Below are 20,283 nucleotides of genomic sequence, written 5' to 3' on the forward strand. Positions count from 1 at the left end.
CCACTTACGGAATTGTAAAAATTGGTAAATTGTACTGAGGACAATAGACGATTGCGTACAGTTTATTTTAACGTAGCACCACCAACACGGATGCACAACGCATGTGTCTTTTGTGAAACATAAGCAATTTACAAATACGTATCTGACACATATTGCCAATTGAAAACCACATACTGCCTGAAATATACAGAGTGAGCAGCTAAAGCAGGACACCGAGGTGCAGTTTAGTTATGAGAACCATGTGGTGAATTTTCTGATACAAACATCAAATTTATAACGTTATATTAAGGCCTAGCAGAAATCCTCAGGTGACACAGTAGATATTGAAATTAATTAATGAAAGGAGAAAATATGAATATGCGGCAAATGAAGCAGGCGAAAGGTATTACAAACATCTAAAAAATGAGATTGGCAGAAAGTGCAAAACGGATAAGCAGGAATGGCTGGAGGACAAAAGTAAGGATTTAGAAGCATATATCACAAGGGGAAATATAGATATTATCTACAGGAAAATTAACTAAGCCTTTGGAGAAAAGAAAGACGCAGGGGTATGGATACCAAGAGCTCTGATGGAAAACCCGTCCTAAGCAAAAAAGGGAAGGCTGATATTGGAAGGATTATACAGAGGGTCTAAACAAGGGAGATGAACTTGCAGGCAATATTATAGAAATGGAACAGGTCACATATGAAGGTGAGACAGGAGATATGATACTGCGAGAAGAATTTGATAGTGCAGTGAAAGACATTCCACAGCCACATTGCTGGGATGGTTCATTAGGCAGCAGGAAACAATGCGTGAGTCTGATATGACCAATGCGTAGACGGCATAAAGCAGTGGACTCCTTCCGAGAGGAACGGAAGGAAGGGTGTCAAACTGCAGCAGACTCCTTGATTGTGAGGAGTTTATTACTGCGAGCAGTGGCGCACCGGATGTCATTACACTTTTGGCAAACAGATTTGACGGAGATCCGCATACCCGCAGCTGGAATTATGAAAGGGAATGGAGGTAAATATCTGCTTCTCTAGCCAAAATGCCCACTTGACTTGGGGCCGAGAGAAAGACAACTAAGCAAATGATACGGCCAAGGGCAGAGAGAAGGTAATGGTTAGCAGAGACCTAAGGGCGACTAAAGTAGCTTTGGTCGATAGCCTGCAGGCTGCTCATTGAGTCGGTACAAATTAAAACACTGTGTATGAAGGCCTGAGAAACAAAATGGAGGGCTCTGTGAATGGCATGCCGTAGAGGAACAATTCGGAAATGAGTATTGTTTCCATCAGCAGACAATGCATCCTGTGAGGCCAAGATTTGTGGACAATATCATTCCTAAAATGCACTTTCTTGTCAAGAGTCCCGACATGAACCCAAATGAACATGTTTTGGATGAACCAGAACGTCGCCTTCGCTCCAGGCCCCAGACTCTACCATCACTCTCTTCTCTAGTTGCGTCTCGTGAAGAAGAATGGGCAGCCATTCCTCCACAGACATACTGACTCTTTACTGAAAGTGTGGTGTCACCGCCAGACACCACACTTGCTAGGTGGTAGCCTTTAAATCGGCCGCGGTCCGGTAGTATACGTCGGACCCGCGTGTCGCCACTACCAGACCGAGCGCCGCCACACGGCAGGTCTAGAGAGACTTCCTAGCACTCGCCCCAGTTGTACAGCCGACTTTGCTAGCGATGGTTCACTGACTTCTACGCTCTCATTTGCCGAGACGATAGTTAGCATAGCCTTCAGCTACGTTATTTGCTACGACCTAGCAAGGCGCCAGTATCCGTACTATTGATATTGTGAATCATGTACCATAAAGAGCGACATTCTCCATTAATGGATTTAAGTTAAGTATTCCACCAGCTACGTCCGTTTTTCTCAATTATAATTCCCTTGTCATGTTCCAGACCTCACACCAGCCTGCGTGAGCTGAATTGCGTGCGTTTCGGTCTCCTTTAGTTACGAGGTGTTGGCTCTCCTGTCAGCCACAACTGAATGTATCGCCAACGGGTTTCAAGCCGTCATAAAGGCGAAGATTGGACAATTCCCATATTAATATCTACTAATAGATGTCAGAATATTTTTAATCAGAGAGAGCAGTTAGCAAAAACCACAGCTCTGTATATTTTCTCGACTGGGGTATGTTTGGTGTGGCCTGTATTAGTTGTGGCACCCTTCATTATTTGCGAACACTGGTGCCCATCCTAATTAGGATTAATGTCTGTAAATGAAAGAAATCGAAGGAGGACATCAATGGGGTGGAGGATGACAGTCTTTCAAAAATACTACATCGTTACAAGCCGTAGAAATAGTACGGAGACACAAAACCAGATGGAAGGACTTGCAGTTTACCTCTGTAAGTAGAACTGCTGCTGCTGCTGCTGTTAATAATGATGGTGGGGATAATAATAATAATGATGATGGTTCCCAGCTCAAACTACACTATTGGCCATTACAATTGCTACACCACGAAGATAATGTGCTACAGACGCGAAATTTAACCGACAGGTAGAAGATGCCGTGATATGCAAATGATAAGCTTTTCAGAGCATTCACGCAAGATTGGCGCCGGTGGCGACACCTACAACGTGCTGACATGAGGAAAGTTTCCAACCGATTTCTCATACACAAACAGCAGTTGACCGGCGTTGCCTGGTGAAACGTTGTTGTGATGCCTCGTGTAAGGAGGAGAAATGCGTACCATCACGATTCCGACTTTGATAAAGGTCAGATTGTAGCCTATCGCGATTGCGGTTTATCGTATCGCGACTTTGCTGCTCGCATTCGTCGAGATCCAATGACTTTTAGCAGAATATAGAATCAGTGGGTTCAGGAGGGTAATACGGAACACCGTGCTGGATCCCAACGGCCTCGTATCACTAGCAGTCGAGATGACAGAGATCTTATCCGCATGGCTGTAACTGATCGTGCAGCCACGTCTCGATCCCTGAGTCAACAGATAGGGACGTTTGCAAGACAACAACCATCTGCACGAACAGTTCGACGTCGTTTGCAGCAGCATGGACTAGGAACTCTGAGACCATGGCTGCGGTTACCCTTGACGCTGCATCACAGACAGGAGCGCCTGCGATGGTGTACTCGACGACGAACCTGGGTGCACGAATGGCAAAACGTCATTTCTTCGGATGAATCCAGGTTCTGTTTACAGCATCATGATGGTCGCATCCGTATTTGGCGACATGGCGGTGAACGCACATTGGAAGCGTGTATTCGTCATCGCCATACTGGCGTATCACCCGGCATGATGGTATGTGGTGCCATTGGTTACACGTCTCCGTCACCTCTCGTTCGCATTGACGGCACTTTGAACAGTGTTACGACCCGTGGCTCTACGCTTCATTCGATCCCTTCGAAACCCTACATTTCAGCAGGATAATGCACGACCGCATGTTGCAGGTCCTGTACGGGCCTTTCTGGATACAGAATATGTTCGACTGCTGCCCTGACCAGCACATTCTCCAGATCTTTCACCAATTGAAAACGTCTGGTCAATGGCGGCCGAGCAACTGGCTCGTCACAATACGCCAGTCACTACTCTTTGATGAACTGTGGTATCGTGTTGAAGGTGCATGGGCAGCTGTACCTGTACACGTCATACAAGCTCTGTTTGACTCAATGCCCAGGCGTATGAAGGCCGTTATTACGGCCAGATGTGGTTGTTCTGGGTACTGATTTCTCAGCATCTATGCACCCAAATTGCGTGAAAATGTAATGACATGTCAGTTCTAGTATATTTGTCCAATGAATACCCGTTTATCATCTGCATTTCTTCTCAGTGTAGCAATTTTAATGGCCAGTAGTGTATTCAGTGTAATTCATACAGTCTACATAACTGTGGCGGCAGTGGTTTAAGACACCCAGTTTAATGTCGAGCCAGCAAGACAACCACCAAAAAGACATCACGAAGATTGGCAACCACTGCACTGTCTACTGATTCGATTCGCAAGTAAACTGTGTATTGAAGGAATCTCCGGAAATGCGGTTTTCTTTAGCCGCTGTTTGTGTGTGAGCGGCAGGATATTCGCCGGCCCGCACTTCCACATGAAGCCGTTGCTCCCGTATCTGGGGCTCTTCCGTCCGCAGCGGAAGCTGTGGCGCAGACCCCGCACTGCTTGCTGCCAGCTCAAAAGGAGAGACCTAGGTAGGTAGGCAGGCCGGGCTACACGAAGCACTTTCAGAGCACCCGCAGGGAGACTCTGGTCTGGCTCTTGTGCTGACGGGGCGGCTTCGAACAGTGGTTGCGGGCCGCCGATAAGCTGCTATCTGTGTGCACAGCACTATCTGCCAATCACCTGGTGCAAATGGCGAAGCGACGTTCCGGCGCGGTCCGCCGTCCGTCCCACGGCGTGCAGCCTGCCATTCTGTGCTCGCTAGTCAACTGCCTATACTCGCAGTCACGGCTCCGAAACAGGCTACACTGTCACTTTTTACTCTCAGAACACGATGGGATACACTGACAATCCGAACTCCAAAGTATAGAAACAACAGAGAGAAGCTCTTTTAGGCTCCGTGTGACATATGGATTTGATAAGGTTTGTACTCGTGGTTGTTATAGCCTTTCTTACTAAATGCTGCAACTGTTGTGGTCTTCAGTTCGAAGACTGGTTTTGTGCAGCACTTCACGCTGTTCTATCCTGGGCAAGCTTCACCATCTCTGAATAACTACGGCAAGCCCGTCCTTTTACACCTGCTCACTCCACTCATGTGTTTACTCTCTCTTTATAATCCGCCCACCTCCTTCCATCCCCGTCTCCACGCACGCACACTTCCTTCCAATGGTGATCCCTTGATGTCTCAAAATGTGTCTCATCAACTGATCCCTTCTTCTAGTCAGGTTGTGCCACAAATTTCTTTTCTCCCCAATTCCTCATTGTTTACATGATCTACCTATGTAATCTTCAGCATTCTTCTGTAGCACTACATTTGAAAAGCTTCTATTCCCTTCTTCTCTGAACTGTTCTTCGAGCACATTTCAATTCTCTACAAGGCTACATTCTAGCCAAATACCTCCAGAAAAGACTTCCTAACACTTAAATCTGCATTCGATGTTAGCAAATTTCTTTTCTTCAGAAACACTTTTCTTGCCATTGTCAGTCTAAATTTTGTATCCTCTCTACTTCGGCCATCGTAAGTTATTTTGCTCCTCCTTTTAGTGGCTCGTTTCCTAATCTAATTCCCTCAGCACTGAATGATTTAATTATACTACTTTTCATTATCCTTGTTTTGCTTTTGTTAATGTTCCTCTTACATCCTAATTTCAAGACACTATCCATTCTATTCAACTGCTCTTTGAAGTATTTTGCTGCGTATGACAAAATTATAATGTTATCCGCAGCCTCAAAGTTTTTATTTCTTTGCCCTGAAATGTAATTCCTTCTCTAAATTTTTCTTTCGTTTCTTTTTCTGCATGCTTAAAGTACAGATTGAAAAATATGGGCGATAAGCTACAACTCTGTCTCAATACTTTCTGAACCTTTCATTCCCTACGACTGTTGCAATTGACGTCTTGTTCCTGCGCAAGTTTTGTGTATAATCTTTCACTCTCTGTATTTTATCCCTGCTATCTTCATTTTCCTTAGCTTATCTTCTAAGGCTAGTCGTAAAGTCGTTATTGCTTCGCTTGATCCTACATTTCTCCGGAATCCCTTCCCGAGGTCGGCTTGTACCGGTTTTTCCATTCTTCTGAAAAAAATTCGCGTTAATACTTCGCAATCGTGACTTACTAAACTGATTGTTCGTTAATATTTACAGCTATCACGTGCTTTGTTTGGAATTTGAATTATTACATTCGTGTTGAAGTCAGAGTATTTCGCCATTTCATACATCTTGTGCACCAGGTGGAGTAGTTTTGTTATGGCTGGCTCTCCGAAGGATATCAGTAGTTCTGAGGGAATGTGGTCCACTCTAGGTGCCTTGTTTCGATTAAGGTCTTTCAGTGCTCTGTGAAACTGTTTTCTCCTGTTACTTGTATCTTAATTTGGCTACATAGTCTATAGCGAAGTAAGTCTACGAGGAACAAAGTCTATGGAGAAGTAGGTATTTGGAGAGCCCTCAGTAACAGAAGGAAATGGTTACTGGAATATACCCGAAAGCTTCGAGAAATAATTCGGAAGAGAAATGAGAACGAGCAAGAGAAAAAATTGCATGGAGACAAAGAATAGAAATGTAAAAATAGTTTACAGGAGAGACATGAATGTTGTAAATACACAGAGAATAGTTCAGAGCTGCAAAGGATCAAACTAGTCAAAAGACTGATGAAAAACCACAAATGAACAAATGAAGACCTTTCCTTCACCTTCTAATGTTGGAGTTCCAAATTTTTTAAACAGCTGTAGAACGACATCTTTGGCTACATGCTACAATCGCAAATGAAGCAAGGAATTCATCAAGTAGAATATCGGTTTATAAAACATTGATTTGAGTATTATAATCCTGTTGGTAGTGATCTATCTGCCTCCTTTCACCCACTGGAGAACTAACTCAGAATACCTGTTACGTTTGGACGTTCAGTCACGGTTAAGAGACACGGAAAGAGCTGTGATTGAATGGGAGTCGAATACAGCACCGTTGGAGACCTAGTCAGATACTTAACTAGGTGAGTAACTACACCAAAAATCTTTCACAGATACAAACACAAAAAGTTTCCATAATGTATGCCACTAGCTGTTCCGACCGAGGGAGGTGGCGCAGTGGTAGCACACTTCACCAGTATTAGCGAGGATAGAGGTTCAAATTAACTTTTCCGTGATTTCCTTAAATAGTTTACGGCAAATTCCGGGATGATTCTTTCGAAAGGGTGTGGCTGATTTCCTTCCCCATTTTTCTCTATTCCGAGATTGTGTTCCGTCTCTGTTTACGTCGTCGGCGGGACGTTAAACACTGAACCTCCTTCCTTGTGGCACAGCACTCGTGCAACGTGACAGTGTGTCCTTCCAAACGTCTCGTGAAAGTAATCGCTCATTCTGCAGTTGGACACGACAGCTTTCCGGTTGGAACTGGTTGGCCTCTGTGTGGGGTACGACGGGTCTGACACCGTGACGCACTGCCCTGTCGGACTTCGCACGCTGGCCGGCGATGCTGACGTCTGCTGTGTATGCTTATACTATCAGAGCTCATTTGTTTGTCGTGGTCTGTGACAACCCGGATCCGTAGACGTGACCACCCACCGGCCGGGTACCCGCACTAGCGTTGGGTAGGCTACCCAGCCTGCATTCCCAACTGAAGAATCATGCCGTGGACCACTCACAACTGTCGAAATGGACTTCTCGGCGTCAACAACACAATCTCAAACACGAGTACGTCCCTCCAGAGCAATCTCCCCTCTATATATGTGGCAGACAATGGCTATTTCTGGTGTGCATTCTGTATTTGGTCACGAGGCCATAACCATGTTTGATCGTCATGTCGTGTGTAGTCAACAAGCGGGAATACGACGTGCATTATGGGCGTAACTAGAGATATGGTGTTCCTTCCCATTCAGCATTGGGTTGGTTGTTCATGAATGTTGCTGTTAATCGGAACGATACCTCCATGTCAAGACTTACGTGGCCCATTATACCAAGTTCGACCAGAGAGGAGCACTGAGACATATTTTCTGCATAAACGATGCAGTCTGGAGGAGGAACGCTTTTTCATTAGAGTAGCAATCACAGTACCAATCGTGGCCTGGGGTCTACAACACTCGTCCTTCAGAAGCCGTGGTACGCTTCGTCTAAACAGTCGACCTATTCAAGCGAGCTGGAGGATACTGCTCCCTCTGCACTGACGGCGATACGTGATCCAACAGTTAACACCACTTTTATTATGCTATTTGGCACGTCAACGACATGTAGAATAGAAAACACAAGGAGGAAATGTTTGAAAATTTGTAAGTAAAACAATTAAATGTCAGGAATTTTTCATTGACCACCAGCCGCAAGCATTCACTTGGTATAATTCATAGGTAAATTGAAGGGGGATCACTGCTGTCAGCTGCAACGGAACGTTAAACGGAATTACCGACTAGCGAAAATGTGTACCGGACCGGGATTCGAGCCCGGGATCTCCTGCTTACTAGGCAGGTATGGTAACCACTGCGCCATCCGGGACACCGCGTTATATCAACTGCGCGGACTAACGCGGTATGCCTCACGGCCGATCCACACTCCCACCGAGCACCATCTATCCACAGTCCCTGCACATTATAACGAAATTAGAATTATATATTAATACCTTCAGCTGCTGACGGGGACGCTCTATCCATCTATGCCACCGAGGACACAGAGGATAGTGCGACCTATCTCGCGCACGCCTTCTGCGAGACCCACATTCTCACCTTATATGTCCACACACAGCATTCGTAGTGTCTCTACCCATTGTGTCCCATATCCATATAAGTATAGACTGTCCATTATACTCCTGTTCGCTACTTAGAGATTCCCGCAGGAGGTCGGGCGTATCTGTGCATTCGCAGTGAAGAAAGTGGATTCATTGCCACGCCAGGCTTATCAATTATTTGAACGTAGCTGATAGCAGTGATCCCCCTTCAATTTACATACACATATAGTGTTTCACAGCTGCGGGATCTGCGTGGTGTCTGTTCTTTCGAAGGAACAGATACCATTAATTCAAATAAACGACGTAATTCAGTTTGAGATCGTCTGTTGTAATCGAAGTAAGCGATAGTAAGTACGTTCCGCTAGCTGTATCCAATCTTTACGGCTGACGTACTAAACGGCGACGCAAACACTGAAAAATGAAGAACCATTGTCCAGCCACCAGCCATGCTATGTGATTTGGAAGTACCTTTAAGGGCCGTCGACACTCGTCTGAAAATAATCAACACTCTTCAATTACGTCTGCGTTTCAGATTACGAACATAAGATAACCCTCATTGTAACTTTGTATGTACCAAACCACTAAGCCAATACCCATCATATTCTGTGAGAAATCTATCGCCGGCCGGGGTGGCAGAGCGGTTCTAGGCGCTACGGTCCGGAACCGCGCGACCGCTACGATCGCAGGTTCGAATCCTGCCTCGGGCATGGATGTGTGCGATGTCCTTCGGTTAGTTAGGTTTAAGTAGTTCTAAGTTCTAGGGGACTGGTGACCTCAGAAGTTGAGTCCCATAGTGCTCAGAGCCATTTTGAGAAATCTCTCAAATACATTAGCATCAGAAACCCCAATTTCTCCACAGAAGACGACATATGACCTTCACACGTCACGGTACACATTACTCGCATGCGCAGAACATAGGCAGAACCAATATTACGTAGATTTTTATAAGGTCTGCGTGACTGCATCGATCGCTGTGTCAGAAGTCAGGCCTAAGCTGAGTAAAGCATCTGTCAAAAAATCACACAGTTTCATGCTCTGAAAATTAGGACAATCTTGGATTTCATGACATGTCAGCCAATCATCACAAGCCGTAAATTAAGTGTCACTCAAAAGGAAACAATTCTTAAAAACCTCCCAACTACTCTTGCAATTACTACAGTCACTTAGGTCTTCCAGTTTCGTAACATGGGTTTCAAATGAACAAGCAATAATAGGAGTGGTTACCATAAGTGTATTGTGGACTACTTCCTTCATAGAGATACCATCGTTCCTCAGTTTAGCGAATTATGTCATTTCTTGTCTCCATTGCTCGGCACACGACGACCACCTATGAGGCTGAAGGATTATCATGTGTAAGTTCCGCATAGAGAACCTGCGTTTAATAACCGCTGTCGTCTATTACTTTTACTTTATGGAAGGATTGTAATCATCCCTGCAAGAACAAGTAGAAAGTAACTGAAGGAACAATGGCTACGCTGGCTTCGAAACCCGACATTAAATATCACGAGATTTTCGTGCTGATGTTGTCCTGAAACTTCGCCTGGGAAAGATCAGTCACCAGCTATGGTAGGCTCACAGTACTAAGTTCTTAATATAAAAGTTACCGTGTCAAACTAATAACCAGTCTCAGCTCTGTCTCCTCTCACACGGCGTAACTGAGAATATATCTCTGGTCACAGCCTTGGAGAGCAATGGTTTCCACTCAAAATCAGTCTTCCAATATTACTCTTGGAAGAAACTAAGTGGAAGTACAGACAGTATTGCAGTGGTACCAAAAGCAGTTTCTGCTGGTACAGTGTTTGGTGGTAATGTGACAAGCGTTTTGGCTGAGCTGATGATCCATTATAGAAACGACGCTGCTGTCAACAGGTGGTCATCCATTCACTACAGCCGCACCATTCATCCATTCATTAGGTGCGATCCATGATCATCCCCGTTTCGCTACATCGTAACGGTGGTTGGTAAACTAACAAATACAAGATTCGGCAAATGTCAAAATACCTTAGTTCGTCGAGTATAAACCATTCTTCCACCTCAAATGACTAACTTTCCAGTCAGAACGAGAGCAGAAACGTGGTCGCCCTTCAGTTAGTAGAAACATAGGCACGTGTCACACTGGCTGAAAGACTGGTTTTGCGTTCGCCCGTCGCCGTGTTTAGCTTCTGAGTGAGCTGTGTGCAGGCCAGGGCACGTTCTGTTAACAGACACTAAAGCGAGTCTGCCGTGGCTCTTGCTGAGTAGAAGCAGTCCTCTTGTACAGAAAAGTTACGTCGCAGTGCATCTGTTTTTGTGGCAGCCGTTCTGGAATTGGAGGTGGCACCAGGGAAATTATTGTCCAGTTACTGCAGCCCTAATTTCCTGTTTGATTTCAGTACATCAATCATGTGGTCTGCAGCACTTTAGTGTAGACCTTATCAAATCAGACGATGGAGAATAGTGGCCCATTGTGGCATCTACAGTTCTCTGACTAGGTGCCTACCTTCGAATTGGACATCTATAATTAGTAATACAAATGAAAAATCTGTCATTGACTGCTGGAATCAGATTTCGCTGGTTACTGCTAAATCCACACATCTGTTGGGCTCATACTCGACACACGCATCCCTGCCAAATCTTTACTTTTTACGGACACTTCTGCTTTGCGAAACGACGTACTCAGTAACGTGATCATACACCACTCTTTTCGTGTCTTCATGGTCTCTACTGTAAGCTCTTTTGCTGACAGATCAGTTAGAATTGATCAACGATCCTCTGCGCCTCCACACAAACAGCCAACATGGCTTCACTCAAGGCACTGCTCGGACCATGTACACCCTATCACTCGGTAGCTCTTATCATTTACAGTTTCTTCAAAGACAAAGGGTACAATAAGTTCGTTTATATTCAAAAACAAAATGGTAACACATTTCGTGCGCCACCCTGTATATCCGAAGTTACAGTAGATGAATATCAAAATACAAGAAACTTAGTATTAAGAAAGCAGTCTTAATACTAAGTTAATTTATATTAATCGCTGTCACTCCACAACCACGTTGTCCAAAAATACAGGAAGCCTCGATGAAGGAACTTAAGTCAGTAGCAGTCAAAACAACTCATCAAGTTCCAGGGCAAATGGAGAAACATCGCTTTGCGTTATTACAAGATAGAGATCAAGATGTGGTCTAGAAGCGTGTAGTGAAGAGTCTATGGAAGGAGAGTGAGGAAACAACCAGTGACAGAAGAGTATTTTTGTGGGTTTAACTGATGGGGCGACGCCGGACGTCGGGTGCCGTGTTCTACCGGGACATTCCAGGAGAAATTAAATCTCTCCCGATGAGTCTGGTGTGGATGCGATGTTGCCTGCTGGCACGACGCCACTCTGAGGCTGCGGACCCACTAATGATGCCAGGAAACTTCCCTAATGAAAGGGTGGTCATCTCTCGCTCAGAGAATGACAACCACTTCGTGTCACAAGGACTTCCTGCCCACTCCATAATGTGAGATTGGCCAGAATGAATCATTAGGACTCTCATGGTAGTAATAAGATGTACAGTTATAGTGAGTTGTTATACTTAGCGCTTATTTAATAGCTTAGTATAGATTATGGGTGACACAATCATATTCAATATATATGAGGATGTGCTGAAAAGTAATACCTCCGAACTTTTTATGTGAAAATTCTTAACGCTTTCTAAATAACAAAATACGCTGTTAAGATTCTACATTTTTATTCTTCGTGTCTACAGATTTGTTTCTCAAAAACATTTATCCGAACGAGAGACCAGTTTGTTGATACCGTCACTGAAGTGTGTTTGACTTTGTTGACGGAACCACAACCTCACCTCTGCTTGCACCACTTCATTAAGATCAAAGTGAAGTCCCCCAAGGAGATCGTTACGTTTTCGAAACACATGAAAGTCGGATGAGACTAAGGAACTCAAAGGCGCCGAATCGTTGCAGCTGTCGCAGCGCTCATGTGTGGTCTGGCAACGTCTTGCTGGCAGAACACACTGCCATGTCACAAGCTACAATTCGGAGACCTGTAGCGGCAGAGAGCGGCAAATGCGTAGCCACGAAGAAAAAATTTCGGAGGCATTGCTTTCCAGCAGGCCCTCGTAAAATGTACTCAAAGCAACATAAACCTGACATTTAGTTTCAAGGGAACAGTGGTGGTTTCTTACGATAGATTATTCTGGCTGTAGAAAACTCATTCAACAAAGAATAATGCTTGTAAGAGTGAAAGATTTAATATACCTGCAATTACAATTGGTGTTATACAATCTGCAATAGGTAGCGAAACTTCAGTTTTGGTGTTCAGCTGCAATAAATGAGTAAAAATGTTAATTTGCGACAGCCACTATGTTTAAAGCGAGGCATTACGGTATCACTGTAAGATACAACTTCATGAACAGTCACGACCTGTTCTCCCGACATTTATTGTACAACACGGAAGGGCGTGTCAATTGGACGTTCAGCACTGGCAGATGAAATTGAACAGCGGGGCTTGAAACGTAGGCTTACGCGCATGCGCATTGCAACCGTTTGTACGTCTTAACCGCTCTTAACCGACCGGCGACTGGTCGCTAACGCCTCGACCCCAATTCGTCACCAGTGGTGAGCTACACACTTCGTTCTCGATTGCCAATGCGTACTCACGCGACACTGATTCCACTCTACGTGCGACCTTCAACGTCGTCAGCTCAGACCCTGCTCACGGCCATCCCGTCAATCCACGTAGATCGCATCGCCCGAACCTAGTAACCCACTTCCGACAATGACAGGAACTTCCAAAGGCCGAGGTAAGACCGATTAGGTACACAAGCGACATCAGCTGTCCCCGACATCCCTATTCTCTCTGAAAGCGAGCAAGAATTTCAGGACTTGTTCAATGGAATTGACAGTCAGGTGGGCGCAGAAGATGGATTGCGAGTAAAAGAGAGAATTTCGTACTGAGGATCAGCAGAAATGACGTAAGAGACAAGGTTAACATCGAAATTGGGAACCACGTAATAGCGAAGGAATTCCGCTACCTTGGACGCAAAATAACGCATGACGGGCGGATAAACCATGAGAGAGACGACAGATGACCAAAAATTAAGTCCTACATTAAAATCAACAATAACTGCACAATACTGTACACTGTTCAGAGCAAGTAACCAATGTGGTGTCCCATGTCCCCCAAAATCATCTCTTGTTCACTATCTCTTTCTTTGTACATGCCTTGCAGTTTGTTACAAAAGAACTACTTTACAAGACAATAACATATCCTCGAGTATTGCTCCCTTCCTGGGATCATATCATGAAAAAAAATGACTGACTATGCCGGAAAGCTTCTTGGAGTTGATTGGCGGAAGAGCTCAACAAACATATGAAGAGCCAGTACAAGAAAAACATTGACGAGTCCGGTATGTTAACTAATGAGCCATCCAGCTCGGTAATTTAAGACGATGGAGCGGACAACGATAAATGAGAAGAATTTCCTACTTTCGTAATTGTACTGAGGTAGCGAGGGTTAGCGGTATGCATGCAGAAGGCTGGCTCTGTCAACAATCAAAGTAGGGTAAATAATTAGAGATAACGGAATATGGAAGAAGACAATCATAATGACTTTTCTTAACAGCAAGTTGACATCGGAGCTCGTCCCCTTGAGTGAACAAAGAGTCGTTGGACACTAGCACTCCGTCTTCAGGCCACGAGTGGCCTACCAGCACCATCCGACCGCCGTGTCATCCTCAGTTGAGGATGCGGATAGGAGGGGCGTGGGGTTAGCACACCACTCTCCCGGTCGTTATGATGGTATTCTTCACCGAAGTCGCTGCTATTCGGTCGAGTAACTCCTCAATTGGCATCACGAGGCTGAGTGCACCCCGAAAAATGGCAACAGCGCATGGCGGCATGGATGGTCACCCATCCAAGTGCCGACCACGCCCGACAGCGCTTAACTTCGGTGATCTCACGGGAACCGGTGTACCCACTGCGGCAAGGCCGTTGAGTTGGACACTACATGATTTGATAAACAGTGTTCCCTTAGTACGAACTGCCCGCGTATTCCATATATCCCTATCTTGCTATGAGTTTTAGTTTTCTAGCAGTGACGCTTTTGGTGACTGTCTAACGGTATGGGATGTATTTTAAGGTGACAGCTGGATTCATATGGCCGAAGTGAATCAGTCAAAAACTAGAAATAACTCTCATCACTATATTTCCATGAACATTATTTATAGTACAAATGGTGACATCTTTCACAATGACAGTATTTGATGGTGCTGGGTACAGACTTTTGTAAGTGAATTGCCAACAGATAACACAATTTTACCACACTATTTGTCCACCGATATTGTGAAATATCTGGGATACCATCGAACGATCTACTTTATTTTACACATTAGATCCAGTATGCACAGCATTACAGATAATGTAAATTAACGGCACAAAATTAACAATCTATACCTCGTAGAAATCGCCAGAAATTAGTCGAATGTGTTTTTTGAGCGCTCAGAACGCCAATCGCCACCAAGAGAACGATAATTCGAGTCATGTTGCGCGGTTGCTTTCCCTGACGAGTGCTGGAAGCTTGAGATATAGGAAGTAAGTATGAATAGTCCGAGCGATGAACAGTCTGAACAACGGAATGGTACGGTGTTGTTTCTGTTCCTCTCTCTCTCTCTCTCTCTGTCTCTCTCTCTCTCTCTCTCTCTCTCTCTCTCTCTCTCTCTCTCTCTCTCTCTCTCTCTCTGTGTGTGTGTGTGTGTGTGTGTGTGTGTGTGTGTGTGTGTGTGTGTGTGTGTGTGTTTGTGTGTGTACAGTTTTCAGTCTATGCTAGTTGGCCAGCGGCCACATCTCCGACCTCTAAACAACGTGAGTAATCCTTATTGCGACTGGGCTTCCACGTTATCTGTCGAAGCACAATTCACTGCGTATCTTCTAGGAATTTACGCCGACTTTAGTAATCTATCGGTATGCTGTCCTTCGCTCGTTTTGAAGACGTGCTGCTCCAAGTTACGGCCACATCTAAAAATATACTAGGCCCGCTTTTATCTAACAAATTGTATTCCATTATATACTTGTCCGGCGGATGTAGTGATCCGTGAAGAAAAGCGCACGACTGAAATAGAGCCCACAGGCGGCGAGCGTGCAGTCTTGGAACCGGAAGACAGCATCCGGGAGCACTCGCCTTGAGGTGAAATTATAGCTCATGTTTAAAGATCCCGGTGAACAAATGATTAGTTAGAACTCTCATAAACCCAGATGAAACATGACATACAACGGTTTGCAACGAATTCCTAGGGACATAGCATAAGCGGAAGTGCTGAGAGGACGACGAGTGGATGTAGTAGGTGTCTCGTCATCGCAGAGGTCGTTAAGGAACACTGCCGCAGTTAGACCAATGAAGAGAAAGAAACCACCCTGCACCTTGTTGAAGGAATCATCCCAGCATTCTTGTGAAGCGATGTATCCGCTCAGCGGCCAGCAAGAATACCGAAATGCAGTAAGAGTACGCCGACAGAGTGTCTTTTTACCTTGACGACGTGCCCGCTTACGTGAATAATTTCATAGATGAATCCTGTCTCTTAACGAGAACTTAATATATCTTTACAAAGATGGTGGGATTAGCGATGAACACTAAATCTGATTTTTTATAGTGTAAAAAGCATGATTGCGGTTTGCTCACAGGTTCCATGTTTACTGAATTACCGAAGGTCATTTTATTACTGTTTTTATTGCTGAGATCGAGGTAGAAATGTATGCAAAAAAATGTTATGAGATGACCGAGTAAACACAGAAAGTTCAGATTTATTCTCCTAAGAATGTTTTGGACATCTGTGTTTTCCTTGGTAATGCGTCAGTCATTTAGACCCAAAGACGCGTAGCGAGAAAAGCAAGCCAAATCGCATTACCGTAAAAGCGACGCCTGTGTCAGAGGATCAGAAGCTAATACTGTTACGGGCGCCGTCGTAACAAAGCAAAAAGCTCTGCAGCGATATGGCTTCTTTCCGGAAAACAGAAAATTTGCGGCCTCACAACTTTTAACACTAGTGATACTTGGTAGAAGCGTTCAATGATTGCGTGCTGAACACCATCAGATTGTTCCTTTCAACGGCACCGAGTGGGGAAGTGCAGTGGATAGCACACTGGACTCGCATTCCCGCTTCAAACCCGCGTCCTGATTTAGGTTATTTGTGATTTCCGTAAATCGCTTAAGGCAAATGCCGGGATGGTTCCTTCGAAAGGGCATGGCGGCTTTCCTTCTCCATCCTTCCCTAACGCAAGCTTGTGCTCCGTCTCTAATGACCTCGTTGTAGTCGGGACGTTAACTAATCTCCTTCTCCTCCTTTCAAGGGAGTGTTTGAATATGTTACCTAACTTTTTTTCCCGCTTAGCTACGTGGATGTCAGTGAAGGCGATTTGCGGTAAACGTGTTTGAAAATAATACGAACGAAATTGTAATGGTACTTCTACAAAATACTATGCAGAATGACCAATTCGTGCTCTCACAAAAATCCACAAGACTGACTACAGGACAAAGAAAAAAACCCATTTCGTTAAAAAAATTTCATCTTCCCAGTATCGCTGCTATACTTTACAAGCGAGCAGGTTGTCTTTTGGTTGAGGAGGTAGCACCATAAGCGTTCAACAGTTTACTGTATATACGCAATTTTGTGTATATGGCGAATTTTCGAACAGTTACTACTTCAGTTGACTTTACCATGTAAATAATAATTAATTGTAACAAAAATTAATTTACAAAAGGTGTATCACATTTATTGTTGTCTAAAGTGATAACAAATGAAATGAGTTTTTTAACATGCCTAAAACAACGGAAACATGAATTCTTCATCAGAACTCACGAAAAGCTGTAAAATGCAACGTAAATATAAAACTACTACCACAAAACAACTGATAGCTTCATTTGAGACAGACAAACAACAACAACAAAAAAAAAAAATCCCAGTAACAACACAGCTTTCACGATCGGTATTTGCTCCCTTGATGACTTTCGTTCTACGTTCCTTAGGGAGCCGTTCAAGGCATCTTACTGTGCTGCACGTTTTGTCTGCTAATGTTGGAGACATAGTCACAGGCTGGACAGAAAAACCAAGCCTCTAACTGAAACAAACTCGGCAACCGAAACTTTTACAGCCTCTGATGATGGCTCCAGCATTCAGCCGCCAAAATTTGAGCGTAGAAGCAAGCCTTAGGCAACAGCCTAATGTCCTTATAGCAAATCACCAAGGGCGCACTGAAGATTGGGCAAAAAGTGCTAAAACATGTTTGGGTAAAGCAAAAATAATTATGTTAATATCAGTGACTATTGTCCCTACTTCCTCTAAAGCTGGAAACATCACACGTATGGCTTTTCTGGGCAGTGAGAACTTATTCGTGATCCCCAAATTAGCCAAGTAACATAAACTTCCGTTTGTTGCGCTACACGCGTCCGTGCTCAGTGCACAATTCCACTTTTTATGAGAAAAGAAGGGCTGCCATCTGTGGCCGGACCCGTAGAGCACCACAGTCGCGCGGGAACCCGCCAAAGCTGCGCCGAGCGCTTACTCACCTTGACGTACATGGCTGCTACTTGCCGACTAGACCGTCACTCGGAACTGTGCGTCGCGCGGCGAGCCCCCAGACATATAAAGTGGGGATCCGGTCGTGCGCGGGAGGAGGAGGAGGGGCGGGGGGAATGTGGGGGCACGGCCTCTGCGCGCGTGACGTGGCGCGCTCCCATTGGCCTGCGGGAGACTGGCCCACCGCCGTGCCTAGAGCCGCCCGCGAGACGCGGCGCCGAGACGCGGTGCACGTGGGGCTGAGGGGACGCCGAACCTGGCTTTCCCGCCTCCGGAGAACAGCGGAAGCCGATGGCTTTGTGCCGGCCCCAAGGTCGCCAGTGTTCCCAGTAAAGTGTATCCTCTACCAGTGAACTGTCGCTGCCCTCAGGAGTCCCAAAATTCACGGAAAACTGAACTATTTCTGTACACCATCTTCCATTCTTTTCTTGGTCCTAACTGCACCATTTGAAGAACAAATTATGAGAATTGGGTATGCAACGAACTTTTTCTTCTTCAGTTGTTTTCCTGATATAAACTTTTGTTCCACCACCAATGTGGCCTTATTGCATTGAGACCCTAAATTGCAGTTGGTTAGGCTTTGTAGTATTTTCATTAAATGATCAGAAACTTGGTCATAATTATTTTCAGCCATAATGGCTATGAAACTTCCTGGCAGATTAAAACTGTGTACCCGACCGAGACTCAAACTCGGGACCTTTGCCTTTCGCGGGCAAGTGCTCTACCATCTGAGCAACTGAAGCACGACTCACGCCCGGTACTCAAAGCTTTACTTCTGCCAGTATCTCGTCTCCCATAATGGCTATGTTTGTGAACCGTGACTGTGTGGGAAAATTATTTATTTCAAGTTTCTGCAACCAGTCACTTTATTTTATGCTTAATCTAACATAATGCAACGCGTTTCGAACATGTTTTGTTCATCTTAAAGCGTTTGTACATACATACATTTCTCGATATATGTATGTATATTTGTACAAACGCTTGAAGATGAACAAAACATGTTCGAAACGCGTTGCATTATGTTAGATTAAACATAAAATAAAAAGTGACTGGTAGCAGAAACTTGAAATAAATAAATACTTTTTTATAATTTGTGTGGTTGTTCTGGTGGTCATCCTTAATTTCCTTTCTTGCAGATGGAGGTGTCAAAAAGTACACATGTTATCAATAATTATCCACTTTGCTGGCTGTTGAGGTCTTTGGCTGTGGATTATATTACGTTAGTGCATAAATTCGTAGCGTTTTTGTTTTGCATGTTGGTATTCCGTTACCTACGGGTATATTTATCGATTATCATTTTTTTTTTAAATTTGTATTTCACTGTTGCTACTTGAGTTGACATATTGTCTTTTTGTCATTTGGACATAGTGAATAGAGCTGTGGACTCTAGAAAATGGAATGCCAAGTACAGAAATTGGAACATTTCCGCAGTATTCTTCTTTTTGAGTTCATTAGAGGGCTGAAGCAGCGGTGGCAACCAGAAAAATTCTTGCCATGTGTGGGGATAACGCCATTGGACGTAACCCGGCAAGAAAATGGTTTTCTCGTTTCATGGAGGATCGTTTTGATACTAGTGACTCTCCACGTTCAGGAAGACCTTCGGGGTTTGATGAAGATCGTTTAAACGCATTAACCCACCACGATCCACATCAGTGTACTCGAGAATTTGTACATGTAATAAACTGTGCTCGTTCCACCGTCGTGCAACATCTGCATGCAACGGCGAAGGTTGAAAGATCTGGTGTGTAGCTACCCTATGTTCTAAGCCAAAATCACAAAAATCAACGGGCTTACGCGCATCCCTGCTTACTCGTCATCAATTGGCTCGTGAACAACACCGGCCATTCCCATTCTGTATCATTACTGGTAACCAAAAATGGTATCGTTAGGCTAACATACGGAAAGCAAAGGAGTGGTTGAGCCTAAATAACTCCCCGTAAAAAGATCTTCTCGCATCCAAAAAAGATAATGTTGTACCTCTGTGGTACAGTATAGTGTACTACGAACTGCTTCCCCTAGGTGTAACCATCACTGCTCACAATTATTGTCAACGTCTTGCAGACACAGTCCAAGAACAACGATGAGGAAGATTGCGTGAAGTGACGCTACTCCACGATAACGCCCGCCCGCATTCTGTTATGCTGACGAAAGACACTACACAGGAGTTGGGATGGGAAGTCACTCCGCGCCCACCTTATTCAAGTGATGTTGCGCCTCCACACTGTCACATTTTCCGCTCTCTATCCAACGACCTACAAGGAACTTCTTTTCCCGATGAAAATACGCTCCGAACATGGCTGGAGGAGTCCTCTGCCTCAAAACCACGTGATTTCTACAGTTACCTCAGCATTGGCTGACAGTTGTAAACAGCGAAAGAGAATATATTTTTGATGATTCAAGTTTCTGTTAT

The 20,283-nt window shown here is 44.6% G+C and overlaps 1 protein-coding gene across 5 annotated transcripts in view; it reads right to left on the reverse strand.

Moving 5' to 3' along the window:
* The window catches only part of LOC126281263 (solute carrier family 2, facilitated glucose transporter member 1-like), a 510,926-nt gene that overhangs the window by 14,760 nt on the left and 475,883 nt on the right, over nucleotides 1–20,283 (reverse strand). The window contains exon 1 of one of the 5 annotated variants that reach the window (XM_049980079.1): nucleotides 17,864–17,961. The exons of the other annotated variants lie outside the window; for them this stretch is intronic. Coding sequence (XP_049836036.1) covers nucleotides 17,864–17,875 — 12 coding nt within the window. The 5' untranslated portion in view covers nucleotides 17,876–17,961. Of the gene's footprint in view, nucleotides 1–17,863; nucleotides 17,962–20,283 lie in introns of those variants that run through there. 5 annotated transcript variants of the gene reach the window in all.

Source organism: Schistocerca gregaria, chromosome 7 (genome assembly GCF_023897955.1).
Source record: "Schistocerca gregaria isolate iqSchGreg1 chromosome 7, iqSchGreg1.2, whole genome shotgun sequence".
In the NCBI taxonomy this organism is placed as follows: domain Eukaryota; kingdom Metazoa; phylum Arthropoda; class Insecta; order Orthoptera; family Acrididae; genus Schistocerca; species Schistocerca gregaria.